General features: G+C 47.4%; 1 protein-coding gene across 1 annotated transcript in view; it reads left to right on the top strand.

The window, feature by feature from the left end:
- Window positions 1–17,810, top strand: part of ZCCHC14 (zinc finger CCHC-type containing 14) — a 50,036-nt gene that overhangs the window by 15,678 nt on the left and 16,548 nt on the right. The window contains exons 2-4 of the mRNA XM_043898245.1: window positions 1,700–1,823; window positions 8,723–8,796; window positions 17,615–17,686. Of these exons, the coding sequence (XP_043754180.1) occupies window positions 1,700–1,823; window positions 8,723–8,796; window positions 17,615–17,686 (270 nt within the window). The remainder of the gene's footprint in view (window positions 1–1,699; window positions 1,824–8,722; window positions 8,797–17,614; window positions 17,687–17,810) is intronic.

The following is a 17,810-nucleotide window of genomic DNA, read 5'->3' as shown; positions in this document are numbered from 1 at the left end:
TCAGATTCATATCCTTTGTGTTGTACTTGTCAGTGCTTGTATGTTATTTAATAAAGGAGAAGTTCATTTCTGGAATATTCTGATCATTGGATGATAAAAGAAAACTTTGCTTTACCTAAAGGAAGTAATGCAGATTAAACTACAAGTATAAGTAATTGGAAAATGTAACTGTCTTACAGCGTTTCGGTAAATGTTATCAAATGAATGGACTTTTTAGAGGAGTGCTGGAGGGGGAGGGTTTTCTTCCTTGAGTTCTGTAAACTTGCAGATTAGCCAGACCTGTGGAGTTACTGAGCTTGTGTGGGTCCTCACATGTGGGGAGGGGACACCTGCACAGCTGGGGCCTTCCTGGGTCAGAGGCTGGCCCCTGGGAGCAGGCGGGGTCGTGCCTGCCGCGGCCTCCCTGAGCTCTGTCCGGGGGAGGGGCTGGGTGTCCTGTCTTCCGAAGTGGCTGGTGTGATCTGCCCTCTGCCAGGTGCCCCGGCCAGGCCTGCAAACAGCAGGGTCTGTGCCACCGCGCCCCACCCCCGACCCCCGCTAGCCAGGTAACAAGGTGAACCGAGGACAGTGGCGGCCTGAGAGCTTCCTGTGTGCATGTCGCGTCCCCTCCGGGTCAGGTTTGGGACCAGAAGTCATGCCCCTTTTCCCCAAACCTTCTCTTTGGCTGTGTGTGAAGCACCGTGTTTCTCCCTCTTTTAAAACTTGCTGCTTTTGGTAAACTTTAAAATCGTAACTTTTCTGTACTGTCCTTTTAAATTGTGAGTAGGAAGACATTAAAGCATTGGTCATTTTCATTCCTCTAAATCCTAAAAGTAATAAATGCATTTAGCTATAAAAATACTGGTCGTCATTGGGGGGAAAAAGTAAAGGTGCTGCCCCTCCCCCACCAGCTCCCAAGGACCCCCTCCCCTCCCCTCTCCCCCTGAGGTCACTGTAGAGTCCGAGGTAGCCTTCGGGGGTCCTGGCTATCTGTAAACCTAAGACAGGGGAGCGGAGACGGGGCAGCCCTCCTGGCTCCTGTCGGGAACTTGGTGCAGGCTGAACCCGCACGGCCAGCATAGAGTGGGGGCCTGTGGGCGGCGGTCCTTTTTTTCCTGGGTCTCTATCAGTAGCTGTTCAAGGTGTTTTCAGTGTTTCACTGTTACAGTGAGCGTGTCCGCCCTCCCCCTGCCGACACACATCGTTCTCACGTCTGAGTACTTTGTATGACAGCTATCCAGAGATGGGATTGTAATGTATTTCTAGCATATTCTTTTTAAAAATGCACCCCCAAATAGATCCAGGTCTATCCTGTTCTCTCCTGTTTTTGTTAGAGCATTTTATTACTTTTCAAGATTTATACGACAGTGTTAAGTCCTGCTTTGTAATTAATAAGAAACTGATTTGAAGAAAGAATCGGGTTTTGGCTCAGATAGGATTTGTGACGGCTCAGTTAGCAGTTTACCCGGCTAGTGAACCGCTGGCACAAGACATTAGCCCCCGTGTTTGCTCTAACTGGGATGGCTTTACATTTCGGTGGTGAGTGGTGGATTGCTCAAAGTTTCGTCTTCCACCAGAAGTGCTCACGCTAATGATGACTGTTTTACAGAAAAATTGGAAGCTACAGTAAACATAAGTGACTTTGAAATAAAAATGAAAATCCTCGCACGAGAACTAAATTTTGGAAGAAAATAAATTGATTCTGACTCTGTCCCCACAGGTCACGCCCAGGACAGAGCCCCCCGTCAGCAGCGTGGGCAACAGCCTGGAGAACGCCCTGCACACATCCACACATTCCACTGAGGGGTCGCTGCCCAAGAGGCCTGGAGGGAAACTGTCCAGAGGTGAGCTGCGGGGCCGCAGGGAGGACGGGGTGTGGGGAGGAGCTGAGGGTCATGATGTTTGGCTGGCTGCTTCCAGATGGTTTGAAAACGCTAGTCTTAGATGTATTATTCTTTCTGAATTCCGCAAGTTATATGCGGATGTGTCTTGACTGTAGAAATCTCACATCTTGATGTTTGTTAAGAGGAAATCAGTGAATGTTATCATGTGCCGCCCCGCCAGGGCTCCTGAATTGAGAACAGCGCTTTGTGCAGTGACGCACTGTTGTCTCCACACTGACGTGGTTGCCACCAGCCCCACGCGGGGCCCCCAGGACTGAGGGCCTGAACTTGTAGTCTTATTTCATCGCGTTGCAGTTGCGCTGGCTCAGTGTGGACAAGGCAGCTCTCCCTCCCGCAGTGGGAGGCTGGTCTCCCTGGTTCTCGGCTGTCTGGCTTCGTGCGGCTACAGTGGACAGCGTCAGGCCAGTGGCCCCCTGGCCAGTGGTGTGGGCCCTTGGGGGGCTCACAGGACAGGATGGGGCACAGCCCGCAGGGCTCCCGGCTGCTCTCACTTCCCGGTTTGGAGCTGGGCGAGGATGCCAGTGGTGCCGAGTCCTCACACCTGTGGCTGTGGGCCTGGATGGCTGCCCTCCTCATGGCCCTGGGAGCAGCAGTCAGCTCGTTTCCTGGGTTCCGCTGGAGGCTCAGTCGTCCTGAAGGCAGCGGGGCCTCTGTTTCTGGGTGGGTAGTTGTCACTCGCTGAGCAGAGGGTCTTCCTTCGGCGTGTTGTTATGGGGGAGGTGCCTCCCGGTGGGCGTTGCTTCCTCTGTCCCCAGCCCGTCCAAGTGGAGCCTGTATCTTGTACCCTCGCAGTCCTAAGGGGGACGGCCACTTCTTCACCATCATGCTTTTCTCCTGTTGGCACAATTATCAAGACCCTTCGTTCCTGTGTTTTAATGTAATTGCTGGTTGAACAGCAGTGTCTGTCTCTTGCTGGGGTGCCTGGTGCAGGAAGGCAGGACTGTGGTAGGACCAGACCTGACCGCTGTCAGACATCATGACCCTTAGAAGATGCAGTAAGCCAGACCTTGCTGATTATCCACAGTGGTCTCCGTTCAGTGGTCACAGGTAACCATAGTTCCTCTACCGTGAAACTGACCCAGCAGGTAACTGGTCATTGGTTTATTGTTCATGCTTTCCCCAGAACCCTGTTACTGCTCTTCGGAAAGCCTGAAGCCACTCCCAGCGTTACTAGTTTTCTTGTTGTTTTTTCTGTATCCCACTTCAGTTTTGGATTGTCTGTGCTTTTTAAAAGCCTTCAGAGACACAGTTCACCTTATAAATAGGTCAGACTTTTGTGTTTCTTCAGATTACAGCTCAGGGGACATCAGTAAGGACAGTCTGAAACCCTGACTAGTCTTAGAAGGTGGTCCTAGCTTGTTACATACATTAACCCACTCGATCTTCCTAAGACCCTGTGGGACTCAGGTATAATAACCTGGTTCATTGTAACCGCAGTCCCCATTTCAGACAGGAGAACTGAATTGTGGTTAAGCAGCGTTCCTAAGATACACTGGGATTCCAACCCTGAGATCCCAACGCTTGGTTAAACAGAAGTGACTAGAAAAGGAAAGCCATGCACGCATTAGGCAGAAGCCTTACCTTTTTCTCTGTACTGTTGACTGAAGGTTTTCAGACTTCCTCGGGAAGCCACCTGGCAGTTCACGGGAGTCTGCCAGGTGATGCCGCAGCCCCACGGAGCAAGCTGGTGCTTGTTCTGTTCAGGGATTAGATAACTGTGCCCAAGGTCATGCAGCAGCTGGGGTGTCACAGTTCACACAGCCGGAGACTGCAGAGCCCCTGGCCTCCCCTGCCCTGATGCATGGGTCCTGGGCCAGCCGCCTGCCCTGGCCTCCTGTTCCCCGTCTCCACCACCACTTTAACTTCCTCCCAACACAGGTGCTGTCACCCCTGGGCCTTGACTGCGTGTGGCTCTGCTCAGCGGGCCCTTCCCTTCCCTTTTAAAGTCTTGCCCCACAGTATTGCTGTGGCCTGAGTCATTCTTCCACCACTCATGGCCACTGCGGGGCCTCATGCGTACGAAGGCTGAACAAACGCTTGCCTTAACACACATAATGAACGTACATGAGTGAATTCTTCAGGTCCCTAAGTTCAAGTGCAGTATCGCTAACCATCCAAATGGAATATGCATTCATTTCCTAATTTTCTACTTCAGATGTATCTTTTATGAGCTTTATGTTTTCTAGATCATGTTCAACTTTTGTTTATATCTTTCTGGAGAACTAACAAATCAAATTAATGCAAGGGAGCTAGATGATAAAAAAATCAAAGAAAAGTAAATTTATAGAGTTCTTAAATTCATATAACATGACCTAAAAAGATGTAGAAAAGAGGATCGGTTTAATCAGCATAGTAGTGAATGTTCAAATTTTAACAACAGTTAAAAGAAACAGTGTTTTAAAAAATTATTCCCATTAACACAGATGACTGAATGCTAAATGAAAGTGAGAAAGTAAATTGATATTTAGGAACATTATTCAGCTGAGACTTTTAAGAATACAGCTTTTAAATTCTTAGATGAAAATTAGGTTTCAGTAATAAAACTGTAAAGCTGGAGGCATCTTAAATATTATTCTGGTTCCATTTCTTTAAGTATGAGGACACTGAATTCTGTTGTATGGAGCTTGAGAGAAGGTGTTGTGCTAGAAAATGATCATTTTTCATCTTTTCCCTCACTCATCAATAAAGCCCTTTTTACTGTGCTTTCTTTTAGCTTTGGGTTTGGCATAAAATTGGTTTCTTGTTATTGACTGTACCAAATTAAGCTATTTAGTAAAGATACACTGAAATCAAGTAAAACACATAATTAGCAGAAAACTGACGACAACTCGGTTTTTTCCAGAAGTCTTTAGGGTAGAAAGGGAAGTGTTTCGGAGGAGAGCCTCCTTCTTGGGACATATTAAAGCCATCATCTCGGGGTGTCCTGTTCTCTCCTGCGACGTGGCCCTCAGCTCCTGGGGATTGCGTGACAGCACTTGGCAGCGAAGGTGGCTGTAGGCTGTGGAGGTTTTAGCAGGCACTCCCAAGCTGGAGTCGGGAGTGTGTTCCTGGACCTGGCGGTGTGGCTGCTGGAGGGGGTCGGTGACCCCGCCGGACCCTTCTTGGGCCTTCCAGGGCACCTGCCTGCACTCTTACCACGGTGCATTTTACGGTCTTATCCATGCAGCTCGGCCTCCCTCCTTTCTTAGTGACAGTAGTGCTCTGGTTTTTTAATTAGGCATGGATCCAATTATAAAAATGGGAGTTCAGTGCAATTACACATCTTATTGAAGGCTATGTGCTCTGACTTGTAAGATTTGAGAAGAACGGCTGGTGTACAACTTGAATAAGAAAAGAAGAAAATTAGAACCCAGGAAATGTTGAAAGGAAATAGCACACTATCATATACTGTTTCTCCACGTGGGAGCAGGCTGGCGGCCTCAAGCCGGAGTCTCACTGCGTGCCCTGCCCAAACCCCTTCACAGTCTGGGCCCCGGGGAGGCGCGCTCGTCCTGGGTGCTCTTCCTGCCCAGCCCTGGGGGTCTAGGGGGTCTTCCCAGTTGGCACTAATGCTGTCTTGGGCTGTGTTCTCTTCCTCAGGTGATGGTTAGGTATCCAACTCCTCAAACTGACACAAGCTTTTTGCTTACACGTTTCAGAAAGGAGTGGGGCTTCGCGTGTGACATGACCCAGTCTTCAGGCTCACAAGGGTGGCAGGAGGGAAGGGGGGCCTTGTCTACCAGTGGGCTTTCAGTGGGCCATCAGCAAACATGCGTGCACACAGGTAAACACTCTAAAACCATGAAACCACACCGCAGGGATGTGGCAGGAAAACTACCCATAACTCCACCACCAGGCACAGTTAAGTTAACCCTGTCACTTTTGATCATTTATTTTTAGTCTCTCTTCCTTTTGCATTTTAAAAAACTATAATCATGTTATACATGCAATGTATAATATTTCAGGTAACAGGATAAGCACTTGTTCATGTTTTTATTGTTATAAACATGGTCTTTAATAGTTCTGGAGTTGAGAGTGTCTTACACATCTTTGAAGCCCAGCTGAACACCCCCCAGCCCGGCGCTCGTGCTGGCCGCCGTTGCCGCCCTCACCTGCTGCAGAGCATCCACCTGCCCCAACCCCCTGCCCCCATCGGGCCGTCCTCCCACCCTCAGAGCCCTGTGTGGCCACAGGTGTTGCTTCCAGGGCGGGCGGTACCAAGAGAAGACAGCAGGTCTTGTCCGTGTGTTTGGTCCAGAGGCATCCTGGCGGAACCGGGGCTGGTGATGCAGATACAGAACACAGTGTCCAGTGGGCTGGGGGCTCCAGAGAGGTCTCGCTAACATCTCAGACCTCTGGTCCGAAATGCCTCTTTGATTTGAAAACAGCTGAGTAACATTCATCTGCTTTTCACATTTTCCTGTGTCTAGATATGAGTCACTTCCCGCCTTCAGTCCAGTTAGGGTTTTTTCTTTCTGCTTTTTTTCATAAATCCTAATATTCAGCCCTGGAACTTGTAGGTACACGTTGCTGTTCTGTGGCCCAGGAAAACACCAAATAGTTTTTCTGGGTTCGTTGACTTTGTATATTCTATTGTCTAAAGAAGTGAAGGGTCTGGATTAGAGTGAGATCATTGTGCGTAAGTTTTTAAAAATAGTGATTGGGAGAGTGTAAGAGCTGTTTATTTGCTGACAGTCTGCCTGGGGAAGTCAGACAGGAACAGTGGGTAGTTTCACTGAGCGAGGTCAGGCAGTGCACAACTGCTAAACGTAGTGTTTTCTTTGTTTTGCCAGAAAGGAAACAAACGTTCTTGTTTTTTTTAAAGAGTAATTCCTTCCTGTGAGATGCTATTTTAAGTTTAAAATACTCTAAACCAAATGGGTTCTAGTGTCTCCCACGATCTGTATCAACCCTGATACAACTTTATGAATTTATAGAGGCTCAAAAATTCAGGCAGTGGTTTGTGAAGGCAAGGACTCTGGTCAGTGCCGGCCGCCTTGTGCCCAGCCCCGGAGTACGGCCCAGCACACAGTAGGCGCTTCATAAGACGAGTTGGTGAGTGAACAAGTTGTTGGTTTAGGGCAGGGATTGGCATGTTGTTTTCTGCGAAGCTCCAGATGGTTTGTGTTTCTTGATTGGGGAGGAGGCGTGTGGAGTCTGGCACCACTGCTGGGCTCTGCTGTCGGCAGGTGGAGAGCACCTTTGGCAGAGCCTCAGCCCACGGTGTGGCTCTGCACCCTGGTGGCGGTCACACCGACCGGCCGAGGGCTGCCTGCAGCCCGCCCACCCCTGACTTTATAATGCTGCCCAGTAGAACTCCCTGTGACCACCAGGGTTCTGGGTCTGCTCAGCGTGGCAGCTACTGGCCATGCATGACTGCTGAGTGCTTAAAATGTGGTTAGTTCAACTGAGGAGATTTTTAATTTTATTCAGTTGTAATTAATACCAGTGTAAGTGGTCCCATGGGGTCAGTGGCTGCAGTAGTGGGAAGTACAGGGTTAGAACCTTCCTGAAGCCTGGTGCCCAGAATTGCTCATATTATGGGAGGAGAGAGTTCTGTGGCCAAAAAAAAAAAAAAAAAATGGGGAAATGTGGTTAATAAAAGTAGATTTATTTGTCACAGGACTTCTCAGAGTCTTTAATATGATCACGTACATGGGCAGTCTACGAAAAGAGTTTCTTAGATTTTCCCCCCAAACTTTTGACCACGAAACTTTCTGGGGGTTGGCCCTGAACATCTTACAGAGTGGTGTTTGCTGGAGAAAACTCAGGATGTGTGGCCGACCAGGAGACTGGGCGTCTGCAAAAAGTGTAACAGGAGTAGTTTTGTGAGTTACACTGAGTGTATCAGATTAGACAGGTGTTGAGGATCTGCAGATACGCCCATAGTACACAGCCAAGCGACCTCCAGGAATATGGGTGAAAAATGAGGAGGGTGTGTATGCTGTTCATGCAGGAAAGCCTCTGTCTTTCGCTGGGGTCTTTCCGGAAGAGGTGGATTGTCTGACTGCTGCGCCTGGCAGAAGTTCATAAGCTTGAAGAAGCAAGCCGTTAAATGAGTATTGGAGATGCGTTTGTGTTTGAATCAGCAACAGGGCGTGCGTACCTGAGTGTGACTTGGGGGTTTGGGAACTAGATCATGTTTATTAAGTGCTGTTTTATTTTCAAAAATATTTGTGCTTGAATATTTGCATTTTACAAACTTAACTTGCATCTTAAAACTTAGGTGCTTACAAGCTAATTGTATCATTTTCTTAGGAGAGAACAAAAAGCACCTGTGCGAGGGAAAGGGGAGGCCTGAGGAGGTGATCGCTTTGGGGCTGTCTGACGTGACTGTCTTCTGTCCTGTCCACCCGTGCAGCCGTGGCCCCTGCTCTGTAGGACCGGCGCTAGGGGTCCGGGAGCCTGCTCCACAGGCGCAGTCCTCGCACCTGCAGCCTGGCCCGACGAAGGCTCTGGGCAGCTGCGTCTCTCAACAACCAGAGTGGGAGACGTTGAGCTTTAGTCTTCTAGGGATAACAGAGCATAACTAACCTTCAGTTACAGTTATCATCCATTGCCCTCTAGCAGGCAAAGAAACGTATGTTCTTTTCAAGCATCTATCCCTTTTTATTGATTTGTTTTTATAGTTTCCCTGTATTTTCTGTCTCACGATCAACTTTGCCCTCATTCTGAGCTCGGCCTCCAGCCTCCCTCGTTCCTGACGAGCTCTCTGTGGAGGAGATGGCGTGGGGCGCTGGGAGCTTTCCTGTAAAAGCCGCTAACATACCGATCAATGCAAACTAATCATGTATACTTCAAGCTTTTATTTCATTTTTATAATTCTGTTTGTTGTTTTTCTGTTTTGTTTACCTTTACAGTGAGTGTTGAAAAGATAGACCTGAAGGGATTATCACACAAAAAAAATGAAAGAAATGTTGAATGTTCCTTTGAGGTAAGATACTAACTTTTTTTCCCCCTTTTCTGCTCTAAGGGTTAGGAAGGGAATATTTACTACGAAGCAGTACTTTTATTTATCTAAATAAAAGACAGGTCTTTTTGCAAAGCTCGGTACCAATGCTGTGGGAGATAGAAGTGGGGGCTGGGCCCTGCGGGCGGCGGGGCCCCAGGATGAGCTTGTTGGGGCTGCTTGCTCTCCATCGATGGGGAGGGTCTGGGCTCGGGCGCAGCCTGGAGCTCACAGCCCAGTTGTGTCCCTGTTAGCTGTGTGACCACGGACGGTGCTGAACCTGTCTGTGTCCCGGCACCTCCGTTCAGTCGGAGGCTGGAGTCTGGGGGAGTCAGTGCCTGCAGAGATGAGCCGTGTTCCTCTGCACCTCCTGGATGACAGAACCTCCTTGGTGGGCTGGGGGGGAACGCACTCTGGAGACACACTCGGCTCCTGGTAGGTAGTTGGTCACCTAATTTGGCTACAGAGGAGAATTGTGAAAATTGAGGCATACTGTTTATCAGGCCCTTGGAACCCCACTCACAGCCAGTCTGCTCAAACTGGGTTTAGATTCAGCCCCCATCCTCAGCCTCTCTATAAAGCAGTGAGCTTGGGCAGGGTGGACCCTTGGCCTCTCCCCAGATGAGGGGCTTGTGACCAGGATTGGGGCAGCAGGCTGGCAGACAGGGACATTCCGAGTCTTCTGGAGGCCCAGCAGACAATTCCAGAAGGCTCCTTGGAGGCCTGTCTCAGCTCTGAGCTTACTGTCTCGTGTGGTTATTGTTGAGTTTTAGAAGTTTCTACCCAGATGCGTGAGCTGAATGAAGTGTTTTAGTGTTTAAAGAAAACTTTGGTTATCTGGAAGCTTACTTCTCCTGATGAGATAACTGATAAGCACACTCTTGTGTTTAGGACAGTGATAACCCTTCACCAGCCAACAGTTCAGCTAGTCTTTTTGGGGGCGGGTGCTGGGGGTTACTAACCTGATGTGCCTTCGGGGATTTACAGACTGTTTGTCAGATGGTGATTTGAGGTACTAAGGAAAGATGAAATGAACATTTAGAAGCACACAGCGCTCATTTATGAGGCGTGCTGCTCCTTCGTGCAGCCTCAGCCGAGCGCGCGCTCTGTGCAGCGAGGTGCCCTCCTGCTTGTGACTCAGCTAAGTGGCCGCCTGTGGGGTGTGAGTGTGTAACATGCATGAGCTTTGCTTTGGGCATCCCATCACGCTAGACGGGTGAGGTGCCTTATGGTTGCCTAGCTTCCAGGGTTTAACCAGTCTCTAGCTGGCTGTGGTCAGAGCTACAGTTCTGTAAAGAGGAAGGACCGTGGACCCTGTTGAGAACATCTCTGCACATACCTGTAAACTTCTAAATTCTCTGTTGTCTCAGACAACCATCTGTAAAAGTAAGTCCCAGGAGCATTTTTCTGTTCTAGAAATCAACAAGATGATGCTAAAATTTGCATGGAGAGAACTCCCTGGTAGTCCAGTGGTTAGGACTTGGTACTTTCACCGCAGTGGCCCGCGCTCAGTCCCTGGTTGAGGAGCTAAGATACTGCATGCTGTGTGGTTCAGCCTACATAAATAAGTGAATGAATAATAAATAGCATGTATATGGAAAAAACTACAGAGCAGTCAAAACACTTTTGAAATGAGCAAGTTGGAAGCCTCACTACCTGATCTCGGCACTTGTGTTGAAGTGCAGGGGCCCTGATGCCGAGGTGCTGCTGAGAGGTGTAGGGGCCACCCCTGGGGCCAGAGCTGCTCTCACATGTACATGGTCATTTGATTGGAAGACTTTGGGAGAATATCATTGGCGTTTTTAAAGATGAAACATTTTTAAAATTTTCTAAGCGACTTTCTTTTTTACACCTCTGATGAGACAGGTATCACATACCATAAAATTCATCCATTTTAAGTGTTCAGTGTTGAGACCTCCCTGGTCATCCAGTGGCTGAGACATCTGTGCTCCCAGTACCCGGGGCAGCGTTCGATCCCTGGTCAGGGAACTAGATCCCCCATGGCACAACTAAGGCCCAGTGCAGCCAAATAAATTTTCTAAAAAATTTAAAAAGTTCAGTGTTTTTACAATTTATTCAGAATTCAGTAACCATGGCCACAATTTAATTTTAGTATTTCTATCACCCCAAGAAGCCACACACCTGTTGGCAGTCATTGCCCTCTTCTCCTCCCCAAGTCCCAGGCAGTTCTGATCCCGTGTCTGTCTCTGGGTTTGCCTGTGCTGCGTGTTTCTCCAGAGTGCAGTCCATACAATATGTGGTCTCTGGTGATTGGTTTATTTCCTGCAAATCACGTTTCTGTGGCTCATCTGCGTTGTGTCGTGTACCGGTACTTCCCTTTTGGTGGCTGAGTGAGTCTTCACTGTGTGGATGGACACGTTCTGTTTGCTCACTCAGCAGCTGGCTGGTACACTTCCGGGTTGTTCCCACTTTTTGCCTCTTACGGGTAATGCTACTGTGAACATTTGTGTACAGGTTTCCATGTGGACAAATGCTTTCATTTTTCTCGGATATATACCTAGGACTGAAATTACCGGGCCTTTTGGCTTACAGATGTTTTCTTCCGCTGTGTGGGAATTTATTTCATGTTCTTGATGCTGTCCTTTGACACACACACATTTTGACTTTTGATGAAGTCCCATTTACCTACTTTTTCTTTCGTTACTTGTGCTTTTTGTGTTTAAGAAATCTTTGCCTAAGCCAAGGTAATAAGGAGTCATTCTTGAGTTTTCTGATAAGAGTTTGATTGTTGTGGAATTCCCTGGCAGGCCAGTGGTTAAGTCTCCATGTTCCCAAAGCAGGGGGCATGGGTTTGATCCCTGGTTGGGGAGCTAAGGTGCTGCATGCTTTTCGACGTGGCCAAAAAAACAAAAACTGGAACTGTGACCCTCAGAAGGACAAAGGCTGCTTGGGCACCATCAATCAGGCTTAAGTTCCCGCCTTGCCCCAAGTGCTCCATATGTGTTCTGGGACCAGCAGCGTCCTGATGAGGCCAGAGCAGCTCAGGCTCCCACTGCTTGTGGCTCCGCTCGGGGTGGCCCTGGGCTGGGCTTGGGGTCAGCAGTGGTGACTGCTCCGCCCTGCGGGCCAGGCCTCCTCCGCTTTGGGCTAAGGCCCTGGATGCCACACCACCCTGGCCAATGATTATTGACAAAGGTATAAAGGCAGTTCAGTTGAAGAAAGGTTGGTCTTTTCAACAAACGGTTCTGGAGCAGACAACCATATGCAAAGAAAAAAGAATCTTGATCAAACCTCACCTCTTGTATAGAAGTTAACTCAAAACTAATTTTGGACCTAAACATAGAGCATAAAATAGAACTTCTAGAAGAAAGCACAGAAAAAAGATTTGTGACTTAAACAGGCAAAAGTATTTCTTAGGTAGGATACCAAAACATGATCCATATTAGACAAAATGAACAAGTTAGGCTTCATCAGAATTTAAAACTTGCTCTTTGAAAGGCTCTGTGGAGAAAATTCAAAGACAAGCCACAGAATTAGGAGAAACATATTTGTAAATTACGTGTCTGTTAGAGGATTTGTATTCAAACTATAAAAAGAACTCTCAAGAACTCAATGATGAGAAAATAACCGAATTAAAAATGCACAGACATTTTACCAAGAAAGATGTGTGGATGGCAGAGAGCACACGTGAACAGATGTGCAGCATCATTAGCCGTTAGGAAGAGACCAGTTAAAACCACTATGAGCTAATGGTGCCTGCCCATCAGAATGGCTGAGATCCACAGGACTGATCACACCAACTCCTGGCAGGTATGTGGAAGGACTGCCCTGGGAGCATAAAACCGTGAAACTACTTGGGGAGACTGTTTTGCAGTTTTTTTAAAAAGTTAAACATACTCCTAAAATATGACTCATCAGCCCCACTTCTAGGTCAGTACCCAAAGGAAATGAAAGTATGTGTTCATACAAAGGTTTGTCCATGAATGTCTATAACAGCTTTATTCGTAAGGCCCCAAATACCCATCGCTGGGAGACTGGGCATACACTGTGTACTGTGACCACACAGTGGGCCGTTGGGCATGGAGGAGTGGGTTCCTGATACAGTATGGACAGAGAGAGCTCCATAATTACGTGTGTGAGAGAAGCCAGGGAAAAAAGAGTATGCTCCGTACGGGTTTATTTAGATAAATTTAGAAAATGGTAAATAATCTGCAGTGACAGAAAGCAGGTCAGTAGCTTCCTGGGGAGGGGTGATGGCTATGTCCGTTATATTGACCAGAAGGATGGTTTCATGGGTGGATATGTACGTCCAAACTGATCAGAGTGTACATTTTAAATACGTGCATTTCAGTGTCAGTTACACTTCAATAAAACACTTCTAAAAATTACCTGAGTATTAATTTTTGTCCACAAAGCCCTAAATAATTAGGATAAATTGTCCTTTAAATAGGTTGTCTTTTGAACTTGGAAATGAATATCTATTGTTACATGGCCAGAACAGTAAAAACCTTTATTAGGAGTGTCTGCCATACCATGGTGAGGTGTGCCCTCTGTTGCTTACAGTGTGGGAAGATTCAGGAAGCAGTTTTTTTTGGAAACTCTCACTTATTAAGGGAAAAGTCAGCGACACTGCCCGGGCTCCCCTTCCCCTGCCCCGTTTTCTCAGCCTTGTTTATCTCTAGTTTTAATTTTTATGTGTCATTGTTTTCCGGGATACAAATGAAAGGTTATTCTTTTATAGGAAGATGTAAGTAACAAATAGACTACAAGTAGGAGTTTGAGTTTCCTGTTCTTTTTTTTTTCCATGGAGTTGGTTTTGTATTTGCTGAAGTTGTAATTGCTAGTTACTAGTTACTGTGGAAATCAAATCCAGGAAGCAGATGACAGAATCTTTTAAAATACAAAATGATTTTGTACCCATGTAGAAATGTCCACATTTTACTAGCTTCTCCAAACTCACTGCCGAATAACTAAAACTTTTTTTAAAGTATATTTTTCTTTACTTATTACGCATGAAAGACAGGGTGGGAAAAAACCCCAGAAGATGACCCAAACACTTGAAATGCCTAGTGGACGGGAGAGTTGTATTGACTTAAGAGGAACTATGGCACAGTACCAATAAAAACCCCACTCTTCTCATGCCCATCTCTGCTGGGAGCCCAGTTGTTACTGTCCAGTCACTCAGCTGTGTCTGACTCTCTGCAACCCCACGGACTGTAGCCCACCAGGCTCCTCTGTCCATGGGGTTTCTCAGGCAAGAATACTGGAGTGGGTTGACAGTACATTTATTTTAGTGCTGTGTCTTTTCTTTAAAAGTTTACTTTTCCATCTTGAAACAGTCTTCACTGCCTTGAATGCTTCCTCGCTGGTAGCTGAGGGTCAGTCTTGACAACTGTTTCTTGCTTAGTTTTTGCTCCCATCAGCTCCATCTGTGCAGAGACTCCAGTGAACGTGCTCGGGCCACCAGGGGACACACTTCACACCTCGGTGCTTGTGTGACAGCCTGACCGTGGGAAGGTTGTGGTACTCGGGCCGTGTGGTGGGTGCCTAGTGCTTTTCCTTTCCAGTGCTCTGTTCTGCCTGGGGTTAATTGTCTCTCTCTGTTGTTGCTTGGGAACAAATACTTGGAAAATAGCCTTGCCCCCTAAGTTTTCCCTGGTTGTGTTCAAATGCGTCCGACATTCTGTTGGTTCCCCTCTGGAGTGTGGCCCTCCCTTCTCCCACCTGGACTCAGGCTGGCACCGTCTCATTGAGGGCTCCCGTGTCTTCACCTTGGGCTCCCCTCGTCCCCTCTTCTCTTCCAGCTCTGGTTCCCTGCTCTTGGCTCACAGATCACCTCTTGCTGCAGGTCATTTTTGCTTCTTGTAGCTTCTTAAAGAAGGTCCTGGGGAGGCACAGGTCCTGACCTTCACGTTTGGCAGTGTCTTTATCCATCTGCCCTGACACGTGACTGGGAATACAACTCTAGACCAGCTGTCATTTTTCCTTAGGAGCTTGGAAGCACTTCTTATTTCCTGTCTTGCAGTATTGCTCTTGAGAAGCATGGCTCTGTTCTACAGTTTCTAGAAGTTTTAGGACCTTTCTTGGTTCCAGTCACTCCCACATTTCTCAGAGCCAGACTTGGGTGTAGGTTTCCATCCAGTGTGCTGGGACGCATTAGCCCTTTTTACTTAAGTCTGTTAACTTGGGGACCTTTTCTTGAATCATTCTTTTGATTTCCTCTGCCCCATTTTTCTCAGTTTTATTTTGGAACTCCTGCTGTCGGCATGTTGGACCTTAAGACTGGCCCTCTCTTTTATTTCTTTTTTCCTCTATTTTCTTTCCCTTTGACTTCTTTGATTTACTCTGTGGAAGAGTCCTTCATCTTCTGTATCTTGAATTGAATTTCTCACCTCTGCTGCCCTGTTTTAAACTTCGAAGAACTCTTGTTCCCCAACAGTTCTTTTTTCATAACATCCTGTTCTTGGCGATGCTTTCTCCTTGTAGTTCACAGCAAATATTGTTGATAGTTTTAGCATTAAAAAACAGTTCTAAAAGCATGTGGTCCATGCTGCTTCCAGGCTGCCTTGTTCTTTGTGACTGTTCTGCCTGTCCTTGTGTTTGGCTTCAGAGCTCCTCAGAGGCCTGATGGCAGGTCTAGTGGTGCTGGGCACATGAGGGCTGCCCATATGAGGGCTGTGACCTGAGTAGCAGGGCCTCTTCCTGAGCTGCTGCCCCTGCACCAGTGGGTGCTGAGAGCAAGACAGTGAGTCAGAGGAGTCAGACTCTGAGCGTGAAGAAATACTTACCTATTCTGTGCATACCATGCTTTTTTGTGTATGTTTCAGATAGCTTTGAAATCCATCTCTGTAGGTCTCAGTGGCTCTTTGAGTACAGGTGATAGGAAACGACTGTTCCAGCATTTGATTGGCAGTGTTTTTTCTTGCTGGTGCAGGAACTGTGGGTTAGCTTATGACTGATGCTATCCTGGACTTGCTGGATCACGTGTCTCTAGCTTGTGGCAAGATGCCAGGCTGCTCTCCTGGTCCACACCCCTCTGGGGGCTGGCCGGCCTCTCTCTGGCTCAGGGCTGGGTCAGGTCAGCCTGCGATTCCTGCAGAGGTGTGTTGCTGAAGTCAGCTGGTTTCCAGTCCTTGCTTTCTATCTGCCCTGTGTGGAAACATCAACTCCTTTTGGAAGTCAAAGAAGAACATATCAGGAGCAGGCAACCTAGAATAGTTGTGCCTCTTTAAATGTAAAATTGTCAGGGAAGCAGATTGTCTGTTTCAATGTAAAATGGTATGTTTGTGCTATGCTCACCATTTGGATGTTGGACTTGGTGCTTTAAGTTGAGTTAGGGTGTGTTTGTGCCACGTGACATGCAGCATATTTTACTTTGAAAACCACAGTGTCAACAGTGCTTTGGGTCATACATCTAAAGCTAGAAAGTTCTCACCTTTAATCGTGGCTGTTACTGGTGTTTTACGTGGGTAGCAGCTCACTACCCCCAATCTTGTTTTTAGTGTTGTTAAAAGATTTAATTATTTCAAACAGAAAAAAATGGTGTTGGTATTTTCATTTTAGTGTAGGTAGATTTTGGATGGTGCATAGCACATTCATTAAAAAATGCTAGCACTTGCTGTGATGAATTCTAGGAGGCGTCGATAATTCAGAGATAAAGGAGAAAAGTTCCTTGTCTTGATTGATCTGTATTTTGTTGGGGCTTGAAAAACACACCTTAATAATTGTTCTGTGCTATGACAGCTCCAGAGTAGAAAGGGACTCGTGTGAATTTCAGCAGGGAGGAGAGGTGTCAGCCCTGAGTTCAAGCCTGGGAGACTGTCAGCAAACAAGCAGGAGGCCGGCGGGTAGTGGGCGCTTGAGAGTTGCTTGATTATCTCCAAGCCCTGGTTTCTCTACATCAGTGTGCATGTAACACTTCCCTTTGGGTGACAGAAGACTCTCAGTCATTTTATTTCCTGACTTGAAATCCTCCAGTGCTTCTGGACTTTAGGGTGAATGTCATGGTTTCACGGTTTAACCTTTCTTGTTCTGGGCCCTGCTTCCCTCCGGTCCCACCTTCTTCCCTCTGTCCTGTCTCGCTCCTTCTGAGTTCAGCTCACGCCTTTCTCAGTGCAGGAGAGCCTCTGACAGGCATGTGTGCTGACATAGGTGGAAAATACCGCAGACAGTGCTGGGAAGCCAGCCCCCTGCCCTCAGGAGCTCACAGTCCATTTGGGAGGATGGACATTGTGGTTGTGAACTATAACTGCCCACTGTCACAGGTACATGGAGTAAAAGCACACACACCAGGCTTTGTAGAGCTTCCGGAAAGGCCTTTCTGGTGTTTTCTGCTGAGTTCTTCCCCCGCCCCCTGCAGTGGGAGCTGTTCCTGCTCTCCTGGTCCTGACTGCCCTGGCTTGTGTCAGACTCCTGAGGGCCGCCAGCATGGCCACAGCCCTAAACGGGAGCACTCACCGTTGGACAGGCTCACCTCACATCGTGTCTTGACTCCATGTAGACTGACCTGAGCAGGGGGTTCCCGCATGGGGGGCTGTGCACACAAGCAGTCAGGGTCATCAGGGACTTTATGACGCTTTAAGGGGCAACCTTAGACTCCATGCATGAGTGACTTAGTGATGTTTGAATAATTGCACAAAACAGGAAGTTAAGCTTTAATGGACTGGAGTTACGTGAACATCTTTTCTATAACATGCAAAGGGGTATATAAATGCACGAGGTTTTTATATATATAAAAGTCTCGTCCCACTGCTGCCATGTCCTGGCTCTGACTCCCTGAAAGGTTGTGCTGTGAATTGAGTATGTGGTGTCTGTTTTTAAGGTTTGTTTGTTTGTTTTTAAGGTCTTGTGGTCTGATTCTTCAATCACATCAGTAACCAAATCTTCCTCTGAAGTGACTGAATTTATTTCAAAGGTAAGGTGATTTAAGGGTTCTTATAAAAATTACAGGGTCCCATTCATCATGGTCAAAAGGCAGCCTGACGTCCATGGATGCTACCTTGAGCCAGGGCAGTGAGTGCAGGGTGGGCATTCCCGCT

This window comes from Cervus elaphus, chromosome 4 (assembly GCF_910594005.1).
Source record: "Cervus elaphus chromosome 4, mCerEla1.1, whole genome shotgun sequence".
Lineage (NCBI taxonomy): Eukaryota > Metazoa > Chordata > Mammalia > Artiodactyla > Cervidae > Cervus > Cervus elaphus.
Note: the sequence above shows the minus strand (reverse complement) of the source record. Positions and strands in the feature narration are given on the sequence as shown.